We start from the raw sequence: 24620 nt of genomic DNA, 5'->3' as shown, positions 1-24620 counted from the left end.
TTATTTCTATTTTTTTAAGTTTTAGGATGGCACATCAAACCAAGAACCTCAGCAGAATGATTTGAGTTTATTTAAAGGTTTGGTGCACTCCTCAAATCATCCCTGACATTTGCAAAAGAGTACAGAAAATGCATTTCTCAAAACTATTTTGTACAAACAGCATTGATTATCAGCAATTCAAATTCCTTAGTTCTGAATACAAAGCTAATCTACTCTTGGAGGGGTTTTGTGGGTTTATCACATAAAATCCCATTGGAACACATTTAATAGTTGGAACATAACGTGCAAAACTTGAAAAGACAATCTACATTTGTTATATGCTGTATATCATTTAAGTATAAATTTTGCTTTTTGCTTTAAATTTATATTTATTAAATGTACTATGCATAAAAGTCTGGTAGCACCACTGCTGGCAAATAGGAACAAAATAAAAAGCAGCACAAAGAACTTTAATGTACTAAGTAGAATTTATTTTTATGTAATTTCCCCACACGGATTGTGAACTTCTTACTAACTCAGATCAGCACATATTTCTGCAAGAAGGAGTTCTTATCTCACCAATTTAACCCAGCACTAAAAAAGAAAGCCAGCTGTCAGAAAACACTCACAAAAAGCAAAGCTGCTTGGTTTACCTCCTTTTAAAACAAGGCTGCATGACGGCCTTGAAAGTTTCTGTCTAAAAGTTGGTATGTTAGGAGGAAGAGACAAAAAGATAGAAAAAAGGAGACTCCAAAACTTGAGTCGAGATTAGAAAAATAATTTTTGTCCTAAATGATGCAGTTTGCTTCGTTGCCACAAAAAAAACAGGAACATAACCCGTCAACATAACCCTCTGCATGAGGTAACAAACTAGTTTTTTGTGTGTTGTTTTTAATATGGCTTCTCAGTACAGACACAACACGTTAAGCATAGACTGTCAGGGTTTTATGGAAACTATTTGCATGGATTTTTGAAAACGTGGAGCCACAGCAATGTTCAAAAATTCAGAATCAACGAGTAAAAAGTAATTAAATGAGCTCCTGGATTAGAAGTGAAAACCCAGACACTCTACCGGATCTAGTTAAAGGGGCGTCTGCTTAAGAATAACTTTTTTCTGAGTCTATCCAACACCTGAGTTCTTTTAACTGTCTGCATTAAGCACAGAGTGAATTTAAAAAAGCAGAATGAGTTTGTGACGTAAAGTAATATTGTTTACAACCAAATACAAATAGTGATGCTGTGGTTGGATGGTGTCATAGACTGTTACAGTAGGTCAGGTTAAGGCAGCTGTCGTCTGTCTTTTAAAGGTCCAGTTTCTACAGTACTGAGGGAAAAAAAAAAACTTACAGATTTATTTTTGTTTTTGTTTCTTCACTGTCACAATAAAATAAGTATTACATTTTTCATTAAATTTTTTTAAAGTTGAACTCATTTTCATAATTACATCAGAATCATGATTTCTGTCAGACCTATAGAATCAATAAGTCGCCAAATAATCCAACATGAAGTAGGATAAAATATCTCTGAAAACATCACATCAGGGCCTAATCGAAAGAAATTGAAGATCAGATCAGAGAGAGGTTTTCAAGTTTATCAATTTGAAAAAGACTGTAAGGCTTTCCCTAATGCTCGGGTATTTTACACTACAAGGTATTCATGCTTAAAAACTGTACAGTATGGCTGAATGAAAATAATTCTGCAACAAAGAATGGTCCAGAATAAAGACACATCATCTGTTATTGCAAACCCTCAATTAGATTTATGGCTGCCAAAGGTGGCAAAGCTAGTGATTAGATTTAAGAGGTTTTTTTTTCTCTAAACAAATTAAATCTTTTGTAAGTTTCTTCAAGTTATCCTGGTCTGATATTAAATGTTTTAAATTATGAAACGGATTTTAAAATGTGACAAGAAAACAAAAAGCAAAAACAGAATAAATCAGCAAGTGGGTACATACTTTTTCACAGCACTGCGAGGGTTTGCCTGTCGAGGTGAATCCTGTGTTGAGCAACACTTGATATAGACAAGTAGTCCTGCAGCATTAATTTACACCAACAAAAGGTCTACCCGTCTGCTAGTGCATTTACAACAGTACAGCATGTATCATCACTTTCTGAGAAAAACTTAAAAAAAACAAAAAAAAAACAATCTGTGTGCAAACAAACATGTAATCTGTAGCCTACACCAGTGCATAATCAAACTGACCCCTCTCTAGGCCCTCCTTGTGGTCAGTCCAGGATGATGCAGGCATGCGACTGTATGGGTCCAACAGGATCCTGAAGCATCTGACGAGCAGGAAGACCAAGAAAAGCATGAGGAGGCCTACGAAGGCCAAAGCGGTACGCTGCTCAGTGTCCACCGTGACCAAGGCGAGGGGAGGGCTGCTGCCGCCGCTGCCTGGGCTGCTGGGCAGTGAGGAGCTGGCCGGGGACATCAGCGACTCGTAGTCAAGGGTGGGTACATCGTTCATTCTCCACGGGGCCCGGAGACAGGGCTTACACACCGACTGGATGGTGGGTGTGTTGGGTTGAAGTGTGGAGAAGAAGGGGAAGGCGTTCATGAGAGGTGATGAAGAAGTCAGCATGCAACTTTTATATTTGACAGACAGGCGGACTGATGTGATGTATTCGTCTAAGGTGTTGGTATTTTTGCTGCGCCACACATTTTCTTCTGGTGGCCACTTGATGCTGTCAAAGCTAAGTAAGTCAAAGTGACATGACCTACAAAAGGTTTGACTTTAATCTGCTCAGACAACGTGTCAGACAGACGCACGTGTGCACTTCGCAATTAGCACAAGCTACGTTTGTGTGTCACTTATTTGAGGATGAGACTCTAAAAGTCCAATGATGATCAGCCAGCTTCTTATTTGAGCATCAGTGCCTCAGGCAGTAATTCTTCCTCCCTGCTTATCAGAGCCACGCAACCACCATCAGGTGTCTTTGACACTCTCAATCATAGTACACCGGGCGTGGCACCATCTTCCGCTAATGCAAACAAACACAAACAGCTCTATTCTCCGCCAAGGTCAGCGTTGTCCGAGAGAGGCGATACAACGCAGGAGGACATCCAACACCTGACTTGGTTTGGCAGTTTCAGAGCTCGTCTGCGTCCTGTTACAAACAGACTACCTCAGCAGCCAGATGCAACTGTTTGCGTACGTGTGTGGCAGCTAATTAGAACTGGAGGTCGCTTGATTAATGGCCCTGCATGTTAAACGGCCCATAACCTTCTCTGATGCCGCCTGCTAAATGCAAGGTTTCCTCTTCACTCAGCTAGCTGGAGCATGAAAAGTGGGTCAGTACAGTCATATATTGAAATAAGTTTATTTTGTCGTATTCCCCTCTGTGGATGGTTTCCTCAAAAAAAAAGCAAAAGAAACAAAAGCTTTTCTTTTTAAGTAGAGAAGCAACAAGACGCAGAAAATATTTTGAGAAACAGAATCCGCTTAAATGCTTGTTCCAGGTGTCCTCAGCAGTCCTCAGCGGAGCGTTATTGGACTTATCAGATGTTCCAGGTGAAGCCGAGTCAGGTTTCTACACCTAAGAACAACAGAAGCTCCTGGTTACAATCTGTGCAAAACCGCACAAATAAAACATTACAATTACACACAAAAACACTACTCTTAAAGCCAAACGTTGGGTTAACACCAATTAGAAAGAGGTTGGGTAGTTTTGACCAAGCATTGGGTCAAAACATGCTACCTATTGGTCTGAATTAGAGAAGACAATACAGTCTAATCACTGGACATTCATGAAAATCAGGGCTATTTAAACTCAGTCCTTGTCTTTATTTAGCACAGAGAAAATACAGTGATGTGACAAAAATTACCTTTGTGAATAATTTCAAAATCATATTTTGTGACATGTCCTACATTTCAAAGAACTGAACAAATGTATTAGAGGGGGGAAAAGGTGTATTTATGGCCTCACCATTATTGAAATATTTTGTTGAAGAACCTTTAAAATATTAAATTTCAGCATTCAGTCATCTTGGCTTTACTTGTGCCATAGTTACAGTAAATTTGATTAAACTGAAAAGTTTGGCTGACTGATCAGGATTTTTCTTACACTCCATCCTTCAGGCAAAGCCGCAGTTTACATAGCACACTAAAAAGATTTATAAGAATCCAACTGTAAAAATGTCTGTCAGGAGAAGACAACAAAAGGCTTCACAGCTTAGCCCAAGAGTAAGAAAAATTGTATATTGTCATTTCTTTCTTGCAGGAGGGCTTCTTCTCAATTTACTTGGCTTGCAATATTGGAAAACATGCTCATTCCCCTTTACATTTTGACAAATTTGTAAGGAAAATGCAGTAGGGTTGGGTTTGTGGGTAAAAATCTCCAAATTCCCAATCCAATGCCAAACAGCTTTTGTAGGACAAAAACATATTTGAAACATTGAATATAAAAAGCTCTTAAATCAGGAGACTTATTTAGAAGAGTATTTTTCCCTGTCTGTCGTGATGCATCTCTTGCATTAAAATCTGGTTCTCATTGGTCGATCAGCACCTTGTGAAGTCTCCTGCCGTGTGGCTACAACTCCTGTTGATTTGCTGGAGTTTTGAGATTCAGACAGTCAGAAAACAAACCAGAACCAGGCAAATTCTTTAGTAATCTAGGTTAAATTAATTAGTATTGATTGATACTGAAAAAGTCATAATCCAAGAAATACGCAGGCACCTGCCATCTCCTCAGAACATATTAAAAATCTTGATAGTTTATGATATTGATTTTTAGAAGCATTGATATATTTTGCTCTAGCTTATCAATACTATAGAGTTTAATGATCAGAATTACTCCTTTATTATTACAGATAATGGGACACCTCTTCAACTCACTCTGTGGAGACCTTAATGTTGAGATACTAGTCACTTTCCCTCATTTTTGAATTGAAAAATAATCCTAGTATTCTTTGTGAGCCCAAGGCTTGATCCACCACACTGAGTTGTGTTCAGCCCAGCAGTTTTTAAAATGTACATTTAGCCCAATGAAAACTCACAATTAAATCAGCTTCATACATCTGTCTGATTGGATTTAATGAGATCCATAAGCAGAAGATGATGAAGTCATTCCTCCATTATTTCAACATACTGTGGGGTTATGGTGACTCTTTGCTATTTAAATAACACTGACATTAACCATCTGCATGGAGAGCACAGCATCAGCACTCCCCATAATGACACTCAATTAGGAAGCCGATTATGGTGTCATTACGGCCACATTAGCAGTAATGAAAGCATGGTTATAAACAAAGCCGCATTACCTCACTCTCATTTGTCATAGCATTGTTAAAGAGGAGCACTGGGTCCTTAACTGACCCCCTTTTTGTAAATTTGGCAACATTATGGATGGAAAGACAAAGTGTTGTGGAGTGTTATAAATAATGTATAATCACATCACCTGCAGCGGACCGGGTTTCGAATCATTGAAGGAATGCGATACGCAAACCATTTACACCTGCTCACCGGTCCGAACAGAATGACTGAGCCATTTGTTCAGACAAATGTAATGCAACACAGGTAGCGCTCTCTGTGTGTGTTTGTGTGTGTGTGTGTGTGGGGGGGGCGAGGGCAGGGTTAATGCAAAATGCATTTTATCATGTAAAAAGAACCTGCAGAAGGAAAGCAGAGGAGGATGGATGTTAAAAGATTGGCAGACGAGCTAAAGATGCGCGAGGAGAAGCTCCTGTGGCGAATGGGCAGCAGTTCAGAGGAGAGAGGAAAAGTTCACTGGCACAGTCTGGACTGACTCTCCTCTGCGTGACCATGGCAAAATGCCTTCTCCACACACTCCCTGCCTCTGTGTCGTGTTCAGTTCAAAGGTTTCCTGTCTGCTACTTCATCAGCTGGAGTCTCCAGGGTCCGCTCTGCACCAGCATGGCTGGCAGCAGGATGACACACCTGGGAGCAGACACTCACCGTGTGAATGAATGTGCACTTTTGCATTTGAGCAAAAAATAGATCTGCTGCGTTTGTGCAGCCATTTCCAGATTTACGCTGACTTTTAGCCCTGCAAGATAAATTCTTTATAATAGAAATGACAACGAATTAAACTATGGGAAAGATACCTTCGGCTGTGCATGCAGAAGACACACCGTTGGTGAAAGAATAAACCTTGAACTCAATTTTCAGATTTAGAGGCAATATTTCTGCACAGTGACACAGTCAGAAATGTGCTGCATTTTCACCTGCCAAAGTTGAAACTTAAAATAAAAAAATAGCCCTGCAGTCCTAGTATCAAATATACATCATTACATAAAAAAAACATATACTGGAAACAAAATTCAATTTCTGATTCACTTCACAACCTCTTGCATTTGTGGACTGTTGGTAAAAGATGGTGTACATTTGCACTGCACAAAATTGCAATACTATTGGAAACTGCATTGGAAATATCCATTTTTAGTAAACCCCATTTACAATCTATCCACTATCCAAATCCAGTAAGTGAAAGCCTGACAATTGAAGTACAAAATCTTACCAAATATTACATTTAATAAGTTCTTTGCAATTGCAATATACTGAGCAAAAACACAGAAAGAAAAGGAAATATTAAGGAAAATGGTGATCAGGTGTTTTTGTGCTCCAAGATACTGATGTTACAGTGTTCAGTCTGTTGAGGGCAAGAAAGAACGAAGCCATGTGGACACTTTGACCATATGTTGAAGAGCATAGGGAATATTTTTGTTGTTTAAAGTTTCTATACATCAAATGTTTACTGATTTCATGTAAGCACAAGAATGCATGTCTGGTTTACATTGAAATTTAAAAATACATTTCAAAATTAGGCCAAATATTAATTGTAATATACATTTTGTAAAATTGTAAAAGCTGGGTCAATCGTCAAGGGTAATTAGTTTTTCCAATTGCTTTTTAAATTGAGGTAAAAACTAAATCTGTCCTGAAATTGACAGATTGCAGAATAATGTGTTTGTAGATATTTATAAACTAATAATCAACCCCTATATGTGAGAATCGTGCAATAAATGAATTGGTTTAAGGAGATTTCTATTGCTCATTGTATAAAACAGTGCCCTTTTACTTACTTTTATATATATATATATATATATCGATTTACTTATTCATTGCTTTGAGAGTAGAAACCTATTTTTAGAAAACGAATCCTGAAATTTCACAATTGCATTTTTTCTGCCTTGCAACAAGCCCACACAGAGTTAGTGACCCAGTAGTTCTGTCATGGCTCCCAAGGGTATGTGTGTCGGCATATGAAATTGGGTGGTGGAAGGAGGGCAGACATAGATTGCTCAGCTTATTTTCCTCCTTGTTAAGCCATACCCATACCATCTCACTCTGTCAGTCCCAACACCTATGCAGCCACACACAGACACACACCCCCCCCCACACACACACACACCCGCCTTATTGCGCATTAGTTTGCACCCATTACATCTCTCCTCCATGACACTTCCTCAGAGCACCAATGAGATCGTTGTAATGAAGAGCAGTGAAGCAGACACTTGTCAGTCTTCATTGAAAGGTCCTCAAATTGACATCTATTTCACACATGCGTACACACCTGTGTCAGCAGGCAAACACATAGCAGACTGAGCACGGAGACTCAGCCTGATCCAACAGCTCAGACGTTCACTGCCCTTCATGGACAAAATTGTGTTTTGTTCCTAGAAGGTATGATGCCTTTAACCATTACTCCTGTTTCGTTTGGCTCTCATAGAAAGTAGTTCTGGTTAACCTGTTGTCCAATTCCACAGAAAGTAATCCTGGCTCAGTGCTTCTGTGTTTTGCAAAGTTTTTACTTTTCTCCTGGACCAAGCCAGTAGTGCAACTATTGCTACTAATTACGCTCTGTACTTCCCATAAAATACTTCTGGACCAGTGCTTGTGTTTTTCTTGCCTGGTTCTGGTGCTGGTTTCTTCCTGTTAAAATACAGTTCTTCCTCTCCACTGTGACCACATACTTGCTCAGGTTGAGCGATTACCACAAAGTCAAAACCTTGATTCAATCAGTTAAGATTGATACCTTTCCTGATATATAGGTAACTGTAAGCTATAATTACGACTGAACTGGAAAGTATTCAATATGACCTGAATCTGAATGTTTAATTATATAAAAATGAACTGGATTGGATTTACACATACACCTGTTTGTCTAAACAGGTTTATGAGATTTAGGTGTCAATTATGAATTGCTTTTAGTAAAATTAATCTTTGAGGCATTTTACTTTATTCCTCAAAGGCAAAATAAATATTTGTTACCTTGAAGGAACACCAAGTGCAAGATGAAAAAGTGGAGAGCTATCACAACACGGCAAGCAAGGTGGAGGTGTTTGACTTGAATGTGAATGTGGCCTTTTCACTTAAATCCAGAAACTAAAACACTTTACCAAGAATCAAACAGATCTGACATGTAAACCCAGCGTTATCTTGTTATTGGACATTAGTGAGATGATGCTTTAAGCATGCAAACAGCCAGCCAAGCCAGTCCCCATGTTGCTCTGAACAGATAGTCATGATCTGTTATGTATAGGCTGAGTAAAGCCACTTTCTAAAAGTAATTATACTTTAGCAACAAAGAGGCAGGGAGGAAAAGAACATCAGCGAACAAGTGGAGAGAGAAAGAGACAGAGATTGTAAATGTTCGTCTCAGCTTCAGCCCACAGGGAATTGAATTAACCCTTTCCAATTTGTTGCTTATAAAGATAAAGTGGACTTGGAGAAAAGGCTGAGGGGAGCTCCATGTGATCCACAAGCTCAGCCGGGTATCCCCCCATTACATCCACACAAAAGTAATCGAGCTCACAAAACAAATATGAAGCATTCAGAGGACATGGCAGAACAAGAACTGCACAGACAAAGAGGGGAAACCCTAATGGAAACGTATAACAACATGTCATAAGGCTTATTGATGCTTTAGATGTGCGTTTCTCCCTCTTCTGAATACACGTGATTCATTTGCCACCTGAGGGAGTTGGTCCCTGCTGTGTTTCCGAATCTAATGAGGACAACAAGGACCAGGTCACCTTGAGCTGTGCAAAACAACAAATGTTGTTTTGTTTTCATACATTAATCACAATTCATTTTTATAAACTGTAATTACAGGAGAATTCAGAGAGATTTAAGAACCTACATTAAAACACCAAGACTCTTGTTGCCGATTCTGGTTTTATATTGTCTGCAGCTAAGTGTGTCTTACTTGGTTACTCTGTTTGCTTATAAGTCGATGTCAATGGCCTGTGTGTCATGTTTTCAGTCAGTCAGCAAATTTTACCTATTGGGACAATAAAGTATTTATTCCATCTTATACCATTCCAGGTGTGTCTTACAGCTGTGAAGACAGACTCTTTGATCATTCCTTTTTCCACTTGGCATGCATCCTGGCTCACCACCAAGCCATTCCTCAGATGGTCCTGGTCATAATTAGGACGTCAGACAGTCGGCAGCTACTGTGGGGTTGATAAAGTCTGGCAGTTAAACGTCCTGCATATTTCACATACAGCCAGCCAGTCGGCTCCGACTGTGCATGCAACATTGAGCAAAAAAAAGTGTGTTTGTGTATGAGACGTTCACTGAGCATGTATGCAAATGAGTAGCAGTGCTGCAGAAAGGAAAGCAGTCCACACTACCAACCTCTGAAAACAAAAAAAAAGGTCCAGCAAGTTACCAGCCATGCAGTGTGTGTTTGTCCGTTTTACATAACAACTGCTACTTTTCTACACCTAACACTTTTCTTTGGTGACTATTTGCTTTAGTTGATTAAAAAACATCTTGGACTGTGGCAAAGTCAAGCTATTTTTAATATCACTGAATAATTTTAAAGTGAAGCCATAAAGAATATATGCAAGAAGCTTTTTTACAAAGGAAGCCGCAGTTTCTACTAAGTGTGGGGTAATGTGTAAAAGGATACTGATGGTATAAATCGAGTGACAGACTAAAAATAACAGCTTCAAGCAGCTATAAAACTGGCAATCTAATTCTTAATTCCTCTTAACTGTACTTCGATGAACCGAATTCATGAAATGTCAAGACGACAACCCAGTTTTTGGACTGAAATGGATCTTTCCCAAAGCTGATGGTTTCATTATTCTTCAAAATGGTCAACCAGAGAGCAGTGAGACCATGAGTATCCCCAGAGCTTTTCTAGCAAATGTTGCAGAGACTTTCAGTCACACTGCAGCTGCCACACCAAGACGTGATGCAGCTTGTCAGGATGCCCACAAGTGCCCCTACGCAACGCTGGTGAGGAAGACTCAGAGCGCTGCCTTTACTCATTTCACCTGAGAAGCTCTGTTGTTACGCTTTGAAAAAATAAAAAGGAAAAACTATTTGGGTCTTAATTTTCAAGCTTCTCAAACTGCTTTATCTTTTCGCTTTTGTAATAATTCCTTTGAGCAGCCATAAATCTGATGATTTGATTATGCTTTCATTTTTTATCTCATAATTGCCACTAACAATCTAAGATGAAGGACCATGTTGTACATTCAAGATTGAAAAATATATTGCCCTATTCATTAAAAATAAATTTTATGCATTTCCTAAAATTGTTTATCTTTACTGCTGGAATTTTGCTTGAGGTTCCCAAACGTTTGCACTCCCCGAATTTGTCCACCTGCATTTGAGGTGGACAAATGGAGGAGAGTACAGATGAGGGAGCAAAGGGGGAAAAAAAAAAAAAAAAAAAAAAAAAAAAACAAGCCCCGTGAGATTTTCAACAGCAACAATGCAGCTGAGTAATTCTGTCTTTGTGGTGCCTACGATCTATCATTTTAACAGGTGAACCCAGATGAATATCTTTTGTCTTTATCAGCATATTTAGAGATTTACCTGAATGCCCCTCAGCACCAACTGGGAGAGAACTCAGCATTCCAGAAAAAGATGATTTTTGGACAATACAGCTTTCTTTTTTATCTAAACGCAAAGAAAACGGTTTTGTGATCGAAAAACTCCCATCATAAGTTCACCAGCCTCAAAAGACAGACTGCTGACAGGCTGCTACAATAATACATACATATATTTTTTATAGCTATTTATATGATTGCTAATCTCAAATAATGCATCCATTAGTCATATACCATTTTTCTATACATCTTATTAATGGATTGCATCTTGCATTGCGTTAATTCTGTTGGCAACCGCTTCACTGGCATTTTCCATGTAATCAAATGGTTCCTTGCACAGTAAATATAGGTTTGTTCTGTACATTAGGTGTGCAGTGCTTGGTCTTTGGGAATTCACCCAATAATCTACTGTTCCACATTGTCTTACCAAACTATACAACTGTCAGTTGTTGTACAGGAAACCAACTGACAGAGACTGAGCAGTTTGGTCAATTCCTGTAATTCAGGTGTTGCCCTGACTTCATGAATATGTGTTGCACAATATAGTGTAGATGAGAAGGGTGTGTCTGATCAGCAGGTTATTCTTCTTAGGTGAGTTTCAGTTAAACAGAGGTGGTGGATCGGAGTAGAATGATTGATTGTATAAAGAAATAAGAGCAGAACCATTAAACTGGATTTAGCAGGAGCTCAGAACCTGAAACAGCTTTTGACTGAAGGTATCGTACTGCACACACATTAACAACTCCATGGACTTAGGCTTACTAACTGTTTTCAAAGTTGGGTGGATACAATCCATCCTTTGCAAGTCGTAAATAGCACTGGGGTCTTCTCTCTGTTGTGGCTTAAAACCTTTATTTTTATTACCGTTTGTATTGAGTTCTGTTGTACTCGCAGCAATGTCTGTTCTGTTCACTTCAGGTTCCTTCAGGCAGTTAGTAGAAACGTGATTTCCGTGCTGCATTCGGCTGGAGATTAAAACAGCTGGAAAGGGAGGATCAAACGACTGCAGAGACCTCAAACAGTTCAGTGGACAAGCGGCCTGAAACAGGTAGACTTATATTTATTCTTCCACTTATGATGGGTCAGGACATGGGGGCATCAGCTTAAGCAGGTTTCCATTTCCCCAGCCACTTGATTCAGCTCCTCTGGAGAGGCATTTACAGGCCAGCTGACATACATAGTCCTTCCAACTTGTCCTGAGTTTTTCCCTGTGAAACATGCCTGGAAGACCTCACCAGGGAACCATCCAGAAGGCATCTTAATCACTCTGTCTTTGGATCTCCAACTCCATTTTCCTCCTCCGTTACTTGGGGCAGGACCCTCGTTTCCCCAACCTGGAGAATATATGCGTGTGTGTATGTGCAAATGAGAAAAGTTTGATTTCACAACAGAGCTCATGTTCTTATCCAATTTCAGTGTTGGTCTGAGAAATAGCTTGTATAATGAGCTCAGCAGATCCACAGTTCCACCAGGTATTTGCCAATTGTTGCTGGCTAATTTGAAGGAGTTGAGTGGCAGAGTCATAGGGTGGGCGTGGTCAGTTTTCACAGTTTGAGCAAATGAAGGTAGAACATAAAACCAGGGTTGTAGTTCAACTGGTCCAGAGCAGACTGCTCTGATATCTGGGTGTTGATGGACCTCAGACTGTGCGCAACCGTTGATTCATAGCTTCAATTATTTGCTTCTCCTTGTGTAGGTTGAAGTGAACTTCGGACAACAAACTTCTCAACACCCTCAAAGAAAGCAGAACTGCAGGAAATGACCTCCAAACCCCATAAAGAGAACAAAAGCCATACCAACCCACAAAGAAGAGAGAACAAAGATGTCCCTTCTCATCTGTCCGAGATACAGAATAAACTGATTGCAGCTGGAACGTCATTCATTCAGCAGTTTGACAAAAGTGAAACCAAGATGAAACCTGTTGTCCTTAGGCTTCATATGATTTCTGAAGAAGTTGAGCAAATTCAGGAGATGACGAACAAAATTAGACCAGTTGGAGCTGTGGTGGGAGGTATAGGATTGCTTGCTTGTGTCGCTACAGCTCCATTCACTGCAGGATTCCGTTTATTTGCTGCTTTTGGTGCTGTTGCTGGACCTCTTGGGGCTGTTTGTGGACAAATCGGCTTGGTTGTAGACTCACTCACTGTAGGTTGGAGGTTAGCTGTTGCTTCTGCTAAAGATGATGTTGCTGATGGACCCGTTATAGGAGCTGTTATTACTGCAGCTGTTGTTGGACTTATTGTTTTTGCTGTTGCTGGAGTTTTAGTTGAAGATAGAGGTCCATTTATTGCTGTTGCCGCTAACTTTTCTGCTGGAGCTACTGCTGCTGCTGCTTCTGTTGCAAGTACAGGTGCAGTTAGTGTTGTTGGCTCAAATCTGATAAAAATCATAACAGAGAGGAAAAAAGCAAAAGAAGCCGGGGGTAAGGGGGAACAATTTGTGGAGATGCTTAAACCTCTTAAAAGAATGCTTAAAGTCACAAAGGCCACATGTAATCTGTTGGAGGAAGAATCATATGAAGTTCTTGTGAAATACACCCTGAGAGATGTAGATAAGTTTCTGGTTCTGCTCAAAAAGGTAAAAGTGCTTAAGGAGATGAGTGAATCAGTCTTAATACTAGGAACACTCATCAGCATCACACCAACACCTGAAGCACAGCAGGAGATAAGAAATGCCATCAAAGATGCAGCTCTTCAAAGTCAGAAGATCACTGAAGACTTTGCAAAGATAAAACAGAAACTTAGTGATTACAAGATAATAGTCAGCCCCTGATAAACTGGATGGGAATATGTCATTTTCATAGGGTTTCAAGCCCACGGAGTGAGTAACACATGTATTCCTTTTCAGATATGATGCTAAACTTAACAGATAGCAAAATAGCACACAGCACAATACTATCCATAATTGTTTGTTATTCGTTTGTGCATAGATCAAACCCTGCGGCCATTTGTTCTGCACATGTGCGTTTTCTCATCTGGGGAGTAAGGATGTGCAATATGGCACAAAATTCATATCAATATATATTGTGATGGGTGGTGGCAATGACATATATATATTTCAATATAATTTGTATAACATAATAAAAAATGAAAAAAATAACACGTATTGAGTGGAATGTATATATTTGTATGTGTTAAAACTCGTTTAACACTTGTTTTTGTGGATGTTATTTGTACGTAACTGTTTTATGTTTCTGCCCATCATTGCCAGATCTACCTTAAAAACATCTCATTTTTTACGATTTTAAGGGAGACCTGGCAATGACAGGCAGCAGCATAATCTCAATGGTGACTAAAGGCTAAAAGTTAAATAAAAACTATCTCTATATAGAAACACATTAAGTTTAATGTAATGGATGCCTGCATCAAATCCAGGTGTTTCTTCCCAGTGTTGTGACTGGAACTTGTAGTTAGCTGAATTGCTGGTTATCAAGCACATGCTTTGTTTAAAGGTGGTAAAACAAATTGCGTGCATTTCCCATTTTCCACACACTTACAGATTACATTTTCCTGCACAAGTTTTTTACTCTATGCGCGGTCCTGAGGGGTTGTGCTTTTTTGAGGTTTTCTTTTTGACAAATTAGATTAAAAAGAAGTATTAGAGTACCTTAGTATTACACAGAGGCGGGTGGCGTACTCAAACCGTAATCTAGTAATAGTTGCAATGTACTTATATTGTTTCTAATTTAGAAACAAGGCAAGAACTGGTTCTAAACTTGAGGCTTGTTTATTGTCGTCATAGCAAGTGCCTGCCAAGTTGGCTGTCTGTTACAAAGTTCATGGATGTGGGACGTCACATGGGAACTACAGTATGCAAAATAGCTCAGAACTCCCTCCCCACTTCTTTCATTTAGTGGCCGACGGTGAGTTGCATTTCATACTACTACTTTCAGACCTGAAAAGCCAAACAAATCAAGCCATGTATGCTTAATTTAGACAAATTGTGGTTAAATGAAAAAATTCCTGGACATCCTCTGGTTTTAGATTTTTTGAGATGTTTAGCCTCCATGTGGTTTCTTGCAACTGCAACAGGTAAATGTCAAGTAACATACCCATAATAGGAAAGATGAAAACGTATAAAACAGACTAAACCAACAAACTAAAATAATACTTTTCTTGGGTTCAACTATGAACCCAAGAAACCCAAGAGTTTGAGCATTAAACTCAAAGACTCTGAAAGACATTTGTTGCCTGCAGGCTTCTACCTTGAAGACGGAACCCACCTTTGTGTCCCGTTCAAGATCACCACTTTAATCAGCTCTAAAAATCCTTCTGTCCCACCAGTCAGTGTGAATAAATGTCAAGCCAATCATATCCGCCCTATATTTAATTCACAAATCACGTACATGAAATATTCACACCAGGATGAGCGGAAACCCACTCACAAATGTTCGCAGGTCAGCAGTGAGTGGGCAAAATCTATTTGTGGACAGAACATGAGATCAAGAGCAAAACACCTGAGAAAACCGATCTGATGCATCAGTCAGAGTTTTGTGGTCGATCTCTAATCTCTGGTTTTTGGAAAGTTCTTACCCACTGATATGCAATATGCAAGTTTAACTGTTCTGATTTCCCTTTCAGCTCTATAATATAGGTAGACATAAGACCTGCTGTTATCAATCCCACCTGCTTTGAGAGTTTATTAATTACAATAAGAGCAGATGGTGTCATACTGTATGAGAGCGCATTCAGTTTAAGACGGGTTTACAGTTATATTCAACTAAAGACTAAATCTTGTAGGGTGGCATTTTAAACCTGTTTTTGCATCTGGTCAGCTTGGCCAGTCCCAAAGAAAGAAACCTAACCTCAGCTCTGAGAGTTTCCAAAGGCAGTCAACATATAAATAAAAACATGCTTTATGAATAAAGCATGTTCCATGACAGACAAAGGTTGAAGTTTCAGCCATTGTGCTGTAAAATCCTAAGTCCTTCTCTTGACGTTCTTGCTCTCAGTTTCTCTCTTGGAGCCTGAATAAACTGCAGACATACCATGGAGAATACAGTTCTTTAAAAAAAAGAAAAAAAATTACATTTCTGTGTTGCCGTCTATTTCACTTTACACTCCACACTGACTCTGAAAATAGCAAACCTTGAATGTTATTTCTTTGGTGGCAACAGCATCAACACTGAAGAGTATCGTTGGCACAACCTGCAACTGACTGTTTTGTGAAAGCAAAATGGATGACTCAGAGAAAGTAATTCCATTTATGCATGGATTATTACATATAATTTAATAAATGTGAAAAAAAACATTAATATCTCCAATTGTCCTTCTGTCTTACAAAGCAGAAGGTCTTTGCAAGGCAGAGTCATTGCAAAGGATCTGCAATGGAAGAGATGCTTGTGCAAAGCACCTGATCCTTGCACAACTATAGCATGTTAACAGAAATTATAATAAATAATTGTTTTGAATCAATTTCAAATCGAATCATAGCTCCAAAAATTGTAATCAACTCAAATCCAAAAATTGCAATCAACTCAAATGAAATGGTGAAATAGCAAAAAGATTCTGATCTATGTCACTTTAACAGCTTGTCAGTATCTTCACAGGTTTTTTTTTTTTGCTTTTGATCTCATGTTTTTACACCTTACCAGCCCATATCAGTCTCTGGAATGCATAGCCAGTCTCATTCCTGAATAATATAATTGTGCATTTCTATGGTGTTTGAACTCTCATATAATTGTTTGAATAGATAAACATGGCACCTTCAGGCATCCGGACTGATGGAGGTACACAATTTCTTCTTGATTGCTTTTGATGTCAAACAAGGAAGCTGTGTGTTTGAGATTTTGCGACATCCATATAGCGACAGCCTGAAACCCAAATATTGTTTCGAATGACCCCAAAGCTTACAAAAGATGACGGCCCTCTTCATTTTCCAAATTATTTAGCTATTTAGCTCCGAATCCAATCCAAGTCTATGTAAACTTCTGAATTTTAACAAATAATACTCATTCCTCACCTTATTATTGTTGCATTTAGAAAACATAAGGAAAGTTGGCACTTTTAAATTAACTAAAACACCAAACATCTAATCTGATTTAATGCAGTTTTACCCACATTACCAAGTGAAACCAAGCTGAAAGATAAGGAAGACAGGATTGATGAAGTAATAAGTGGCAAGATATGGTGAAAAGTTACAGAGCTGTAGCAGGAAACATTACAGGAAGATTGGTAGCTTGCAGAATGTTAAGAACCCATGATTCATGCCTGCAGTCAGATAGACCTGAACTCTGTAGCTACTTGGTGAGAACGAAGGGTCAGAAAGGATAAATCCAGTGAACGTAAGAAGATGAAAGAAGTACTCAGGAAGGTGAAATCGCAAAAAAGACACAATGAAGAAATAAAGAGTGTATGTGTGTGTGTGTGTGTGTGTGTAGGCCAACATGGAGATGACAGAAGTACTTTCCTTCCATCAGGCAGCCATTCTGTCAAGTCCACAGAGACAGAACGGAGCCAACCAACCCGCCCGCTACGAAGGCCATATATATTACATGCTCTGCCCACACAACACTTGCTCAAAACCAAGGTGGAAGAGAGCCCAGAGTCAGCATTAAAAAGTCAAAAACTTTCCTGCAGCCAGCAAACGAAGCGAGCTGAAAAGTCAGAGCAGCGTTAAGCCAGGAAGTGAAACAATGCCTTTCAGTCAGCGAAGCAAAAAAAAAAAAAAACACACCCAGGAGTGACAGAACAGAGTATCGGGGTCTAACATCAGAAATACAGTCTACAAACTATAAATACCAAAAAAGTGAAAGCACTTACTGAAGCACACAGTGTGAAATAATTTCGCTGACTGCTCCATTCCCAAGAGGCTGAAGAATCTACCAGTTAGAGACCTGACCATGCATTAAACACAGATGAAAATTCATGCCCTAAACTCAAACACATCACCTTGTGGAAGTAAAGGTTGCCTGTTCAGGATGTCTGATTACCAGACTTCCCTCTGGGTAAAGTAGGCGTTTCTACAGCTCACGTCTGACCAAACTACAGTAAATCCATGCAAGGCAGAAGAAAGGATGTATTTTCTGTTTTCTTCCCTTCCCATTCCTTCAGCAGATTTATTTCCAGTAATCCAACTGGAATCAGCAGATTTTCCTGCGTTAGCATTTCTGAACAAGTTAATAGACATATGTTTGACAGGCTGCTGTGGTGTCTCTGCCTTCGAAGCCGAGAAGGGACGATAAATCCCAGACCCTGAGTCACCAACCAAAGCTTGATAGATGAACGGTTGATAAATATTTGATGGCTGATCTTGAACAAGAAATCAAAACCACTTACTGGACCAACTCGTCAAGGTTGAAAGCCCTCAACGACTTTCTTACATCCCCTCTGTACTGACATGAAGTCATATTGGCAGGAGCCGTCCTCCTCTTCCTCCCTGGCGGATTTGCAGGAAGTGGCTTTTCAGGACACCAACAAGAATGTTTATTACTTTGTGTGCTACCTAATAAAATCATCTAAACTGTACTAAACTAAATGTAACACTGCTAATAACTTAGGGATTAAAAACACAGGTGATGCTGTCAAGTGCATGAAGAGTCATTTGAGAAGTGTGCAGCGCGACATTCAAATTAAATGTGTCTTTGCTGCATCACTCTGACACATTAGTGGCTTCACCTCACTTGACTGCTTTTCAATGACAGCTGAACAATGAAATAAAACATCCACCTTGGCGAGTAGCAGAGAGTAAATGATATCCGATATCAGGGCTAATAACGGAGACTGGCGGTGACACAGAGAGATGGCTATGTGGCAGAGAACCTGATTCTCTAATGTGCTCCTTGTAATGGTCTGTCTGCTGACAGGGAGGGAGGTCAGGAGCTCTATTTTTTCCTTTGTCTCCATCTCTCCTCTCATTACATGATGACTGTCAGCTTCCTGTCAATCAGCATTAGCCCTAACCCTTTCATTTTTTTAAATTTAAACTGGCAGGCTGGTAGGTGGTAATATTCTTAAACCCATTTCCAGTTCCTTTTATTGTGCTTGTAAATGTCAAATCTGAGCTAAATGTCAAGTTTGAGCAGGTTTGTCTCCAAATGGCCATAATTACAAAATTAAAACGTCCATAATCTAGCATGAATAAAAACTCACCAAGCATTACTCCTCACATATCTAACAGCTGATTATCATTTAGAGTAAACTTTTCTCATTCAGGTCCAGGGCGTTCATAAATGTAAGCAGCTTGAATCTCGCCATATTTGGACTATTCCAGTTAAGGTTCCACTCAGAGATATACAGCTTTAAGTGCAGTCAGAAGAAAAGCTGAAAAGAAAGCACAAAGTCACAACAATCTGGTGGATGTATGCAAAGAGTCCCAGCAGACCAAATGGGAAAGAACATGATGAAATATATGTCAAGCAGGCTTTGCTGTCGAGTGGGCGGGAAAGTGTAGTGGGACATTTTTCATTAATATGACTCTGCAAGCACAGAGGCTATTCTTACCAAAACAACCACATAATACCGTAGCATAAAAATACTCAATTAGTGAGTCTTGTTTATGGAGGACTATTTAGACACAAAATGTAAGACAAAGAGCGAACAATAAGCAAGAAAAAGAAACAATTAAAACAAAAACTAATAGAAATTAAATAGTTAAATAAACAAGGCTTCCAATTCTAGGGCAAACCAGAAGGGAGATAAAAGTACAAATTCACTCAATGGAGGGTAAAATTCGATGGTACTAAATTATCAAAGAAGGGCAACTAAAAGCAAGGCAATAAAGGATATTCTTTTTGGAAACCATGAACAGTTTCTTCTGGCCTCAGGTTTGTGCAAAGTTGAGAGCTGTAATAAGAAAATAACTCCTCACCACAGGTTTTTGTTCCTTTTCCAGGTTACCTGATGGATTTGAAATGATTTCTACAGTCAAAGCAACTCTGACAAATATTGTCAATGGTTAAATATCATCAATGGATTATAAAAAAAAACAAAAAACATTGAAAGCATCATTAAAATCACTTCTAAAATACAGAGGAAGCAAATGCAGAGTCTCTGAGAACCACATACATGCATATATATGTGCATCTGCTTTGTACATCACCAGAATGAATGCTGGCGAGTTCACCTGTACTCTACTCTGTATTTTTGTAGATATGGTCATTTCATGCACAACTTTTTAACTCCAGTAAATGATACCCACATTTACTGGAGAACCTAGTCTAAGTAGTATTCCACCAAGACTTCACTTAGTGGAATATTAGATTTGATCCAGGGTCCTTACAGCTCAACGGCCCAATCAAGGATTTGGGCTGTTGTAAACAAATCAAGACTTGTTTACTTTATTGGTGAGGTTTTAGCTCTCTTAATGACAGTTTCTATTAATAAAAATTTTACCACAATAAAAAAATAAAACTTATAATAAATGAATAGATGGGATTGCAATGGGTAAGAAAGGTGAAGTAGAGATTACCAAAGGGCAGATGGAGCCAAAGATTAAAGAGATGAAAATGTAACAGAATCAGTAGCAAAGGATGGAAATACTGAAACTTTGCCATAAAAAAAGCAAAGCTGATAAGGGTTCAAAAAGGCTCTCTTTTTTTCCCCGAGTTGTAGGAAAAAAATCCTAGAAGCGACCTTTGGGAAGAGAAGATGATTTAATGTAAAACTGTCGGCTTGCATTAAAATCCAAAATTTTCTTTGTAATGTTTTTCACATTTGATAAGCTTTTTTATAACTTAGTTGCTGAAGCTATACTCAATTCATCATAAACACCAGTTTCTTATTTTAATTTAGTTTCTGTTTATTAAGGAGTGTAACGTCCCAGACATTGTGGAGCCCAGAAAATAGCATTATTGATTTCAGTAATTTTTTTTGTTCTCTCATTTCAGTAAGAAATGCAAATTGATTTGAGTGTTATGCAGGACGACTGATTTAGTTGCGTCATCCGGTACATGCTGTAGAGCTGGGTTCTGTTAGCTTGCTGGTAGTAGTGATAACTTGTTTTTGCAGGACAGCCCACATTGTGTCACTCTTCCACTGAGATACGCCTCTCAGATATTTGTATTGCTGTTTGTTTTGTGTGTTTCACAGTTTTTAATAAGGACTGAATTTGTGAAAACTCAGTCGAGAGGTTGTGCATGTGGACAACAGAGAAACCACACCAGATTTTGAAACAAGCCTACAATGCAACTTTTTGAAACTGCAAAGTCCAGACCAGATATTGACTGTAGCTTAAAGACCACAGAGAACCCATTCTTCCTGACTGGTCCACTGTGGTCCACATGGGAGGTCAGCAATGATAATATTCACCTGATATCACAGCAGGACAACGGGATCCATGTTTCCTGAAGGTGACTTGCTCAGGATTGAGACTGGAAATACATCTAACCACAATCCACGTAATTCCAGTGTACACAGACACAGCTGCTTTATGTAAGGAACTGGTTTTATTTTGATTGAGTAGTTTGACGTAAATTTAGGAAAACATGAATACATAAAGGATAATTAGAACACAACAGACTAAAAGTCTAATGGTAAATTTTAGAGGAAAATAAATTTAAATGTAAAATTTCATTTAAACACCAGTGTGCGAAATTATTCCGTCATTTAACGTTTTGCTTAATCTGTATAGTAATTTTGAGTTTTTCTTTGCAGCTCTTGATGTTTTTTAAAAGCCCTTATTTCTATCCCCAAAGGAACTTCTTTATGTGCTTCATGTGAAGAATCACCTGACAGGACTGAGCTTTAATTTACAAAGTTTGACGCAAATTAGCCGATTAATGGAAACACCCGGACTTCAAAACTCTGCAGCACTGCATTTCAAATGAACATGAAGAGGCAGTTTCGCCTTTAGCACACATTTTTTTTTTTTGCCTTAATTTTGCAAACTCTTTACGTATTTTAAAGCCCGCTTCATAAGTTTCAGGTTTATATTTACCAACCTGGTTCCGGAGTCCAGCGTGGATGAGTTTCCGCTCTGTCCGGACCGCTGTGGCATCAAACTTTAAAATCTGCTCCTCCTGCTCAGCCGCTGCTGCTGTGCGCCGCTTTTTACTCCGAGAGACAACACTGAAGGCAGGCGGAGAGTCTTTACAGCTCCCCGCCCACCCCTGCTGACCGCACAGCCAATCACAGAGGCAGACCCTCCCCAATATGTGTCCTTATAGTCATAGTAATACTAATATGATGGAGCATTATCTTTGCAGCCTGAGATCAGTTAGTCAAGGTTTTAAATCTTGAAGCTTTTGTATCAAAGGTGACCCTTAAACCTTCAGCATGATTTTCTGTCTTTACAAGAAGCTTGCTTAAACTGCTTATTTACCTTAATTAAAAAAATATATATACAAAATTTTAAATAGCGAGTCAACTTCTTTGAGAACTCAGTGGTTCTCAAAGGTGGGGATGAGGCCTCACTTTGGGCCAACAAATAACAAATGTAAGATCCTGAGAGAATTCCCAGAAATTAAAAGTTAAACATTATTCAATCAACATTTTTCATCCATCAACACTGCATGGTGGAGCAGTTATTAGATTACAGTAAGAGGGGCCAGGGTTTGAATCCCAGATCCCATTTTCTCCAAGTTATGGGATCTGACCAAATTAAAACATCAGTGGCAAAAAAAATATAGCTACAATAACCCCATTTGTGTCATTATTGTGTTTGCTTGGGTTATTGCCACTGATTGTCTCTTACTTAAAAAAGGATACTGTTATGCTGTTTTCATGCTTTTCTTTAGTAAGAGCTGGAAAGCTGGTGTGATTGGAGCAGACTTTGCAACATTAATGTTTTGGCATCCACTTATTGGGATGATTAATTCTCAAACTTATGTTCTTTGCTGACAACACAACTTTAACTGCCTAAAGTTGTAATGCTTTGAAAGTTTCTGAAATATATTTGAATAAGGACACAGTATTGGTCAAGTTCAGCTTGGCAGCGAAGGACCTGACTGAATTTAGGGTTGATTTTAAGCAGGAAATTTATTTTAAAAAATCATCCAGTGGCTTAAATGTTTAAACATTGCAAGCGTGTTTCTTAAAATCAAGAGTCACAAAATAGAGTTATCATCCTCTCATCTCGTTAACATCTGTAGCACAGTTCATCCTACTCTGTTCCAGGTTTGTGCCTTAAACTCTTCACCCTCCATTTCACAGCAGGTTCAATCCGACCAGCCAGCTCAGGTGTCCTCCTACTGTTACTGTTTGAGTTTTCCCACCAAGGAAAGAATGGCTGGCATCTGTGCAATCTGTGCCATCTGTGCCATCCTCCTCTTCAGCACCGCCACCCTGCTGCCAATCACCTCCCACCATTCCCCTCAGCAGAGTGGGTCAGGGTTTATGTGCCGCTCCAGCTGGGAAATGTACTCATGATATAGATATCTAGTTTAAGAAATTATTTTTCAAATTATTTTTCCCCCAGCATGTAGGAGATTAAAGGATGTTTTTTTTTTTTTTTTTACGTATTAATAACATTATTACTGAGTAAAATCTGAATTTGGAAAGGAATGAAAAAATTGAATCATTTCTAAAATTTTTACATATATTCTAGTAAGAAAAGTTACGTTTTTGAACCCATCGCTCTGTAAGATGCTCCCAGCAAAATGCAGGAAGGACGTGCTAGTGAAAAATGTCAGCCACTCGCAGCTGGTTCAGCTCAGGACGGTGAAAATGTGTGGGCCAAACTGGAGGAGTGCTCAAACCATCAACAACTCAGCCGGACTATTATCTCTGTTTTGAAATAAAAATACATTTCTCTTGGAACAAAATGGCAGCTTTACGTCAGGGTGCTCAAAAAATGTCAGCGAGTTTGTGAAAGCGTCCGCCTTTACCCAGTGGAGTGGGCTGTGTGGGCGAGAGCAAGTGCATTACGGATGTTGAGAGAGCCATTTTCCCAGGTGAGTTTGTCCAAATGTGTCAATAGTGAGTAGGAGGTTTGGACTGGCAGGACGAATACAGGCTGACAGCAGTCTCCTGCCGGAAGACTGGGCAGATATTAGTCTGTGTCGTTCCTTAGCTTTCCCCTGTATGCAAATTGTAATGTGTTTTTTGTACTTCTATCTGCATATATGACCATGCATCTCTGTGTGTATGTGGGTGGAGGAGTAGGTGGCCATGACCAATCAATAATCCTGATAATTAGATCTGAGGAGTGTCGTTACAGGGGCCCCTCGGGCGAGCGACGTCTCGTCTTTCGTAAAGAGCACTGTTGTCTCCTTTCCTCTGAGCTAGCATGCACCTCATTAACCTTTAGGACGAATACAAATCCAACTGGATGCTGGAAACATTTCTTGAAGATGTTCTTATGTACAAAAGATACACTTTTACTTACCGCTACCGTTTACATTATTCACTACATTGATTTGAGTTGAATGTGTGAGCATTAAGAGAATACAATTATTAACAATTTGAGTAAAAAAAATAAACATCAAAATAAAAATAATTTCCTGTTTATATGTATACCATCATTAACCCAAAATAAAAAGCCGTACACATTTTCTTTAAATTTTAATTTTTAAAAAATAAACTTTTCATTTTGCTTCTCATTTTACCAAAATGGAAATACTTGTATTTTTAGATTACGTCCCACTCCATGTGTAGTGAAATTACACCACATTCTGAAGTTACATTTTACTTCTCTAAACACAAAGGGAAATTATTACAGATTATTATTAAAAAAATTTATTCTTAACCTCAAAAAGTATTTCTCAATTTCTCATTCTTTTAGTTACACAGTGTCTGTATATTTTAAAGTACAGAATTATTAAATAAATGATTCAGTAACGAACTTTGGAATTTTTCTGTTCTGAAGCTTAATTATTGAGTCTATGAATACAGTGTTCTRATATCCCCAGACAACTTTTTACATGGAGGAAAAGCTGAACAACTTTTTTTCAATGT

At 38.9% G+C, this 24620-nt stretch overlaps 2 protein-coding genes across 2 annotated transcripts; one reads left to right on the top strand and one right to left on the bottom strand.

The window, feature by feature from the left end:
• Positions 1–48: 48 nt before the first annotated feature.
• On the bottom strand, positions 49–21768 carry LOC108166259 (cortexin-1-like). The gene is made up of 2 exons (XM_017304513.1): positions 21668–21768; positions 49–3515 (listed from the first exon to the last, which is right to left on the bottom strand). Exon 2 carries the CDS (start codon positions 2558–2560, stop codon positions 2156–2158), a length of 405 nt encoding a protein of 134 aa, XP_017160002.1. The 5' UTR covers positions 2561–3515; positions 21668–21768; the 3' UTR covers positions 49–2155.
• LOC103464116 (uncharacterized) lies at positions 11399–13875 on the top strand. The gene is made up of 3 exons (XM_008407966.2): positions 11399–11504; positions 11707–11836; positions 12485–13875. The coding sequence occupies exon 3, from the start codon at positions 12547–12549 to the stop codon at positions 13558–13560; it is 1014 nt and encodes a 337-aa protein (XP_008406188.1). The 5' UTR covers positions 11399–11504; positions 11707–11836; positions 12485–12546; the 3' UTR covers positions 13561–13875.
• Positions 21769–24620: the final 2852 nt, after the last annotated feature.

The sequence above is a fragment of the Poecilia reticulata genome, linkage group LG4 (assembly GCF_000633615.1).
Source record: "Poecilia reticulata strain Guanapo linkage group LG4, Guppy_female_1.0+MT, whole genome shotgun sequence".
In the NCBI taxonomy this organism is placed as follows: Eukaryota; Metazoa; Chordata; class Actinopteri; order Cyprinodontiformes; family Poeciliidae; genus Poecilia; species Poecilia reticulata.
The sequence above is the reverse complement of the archived record's forward strand: the minus strand, read 5'-3'. Positions and strand labels throughout refer to the sequence as shown.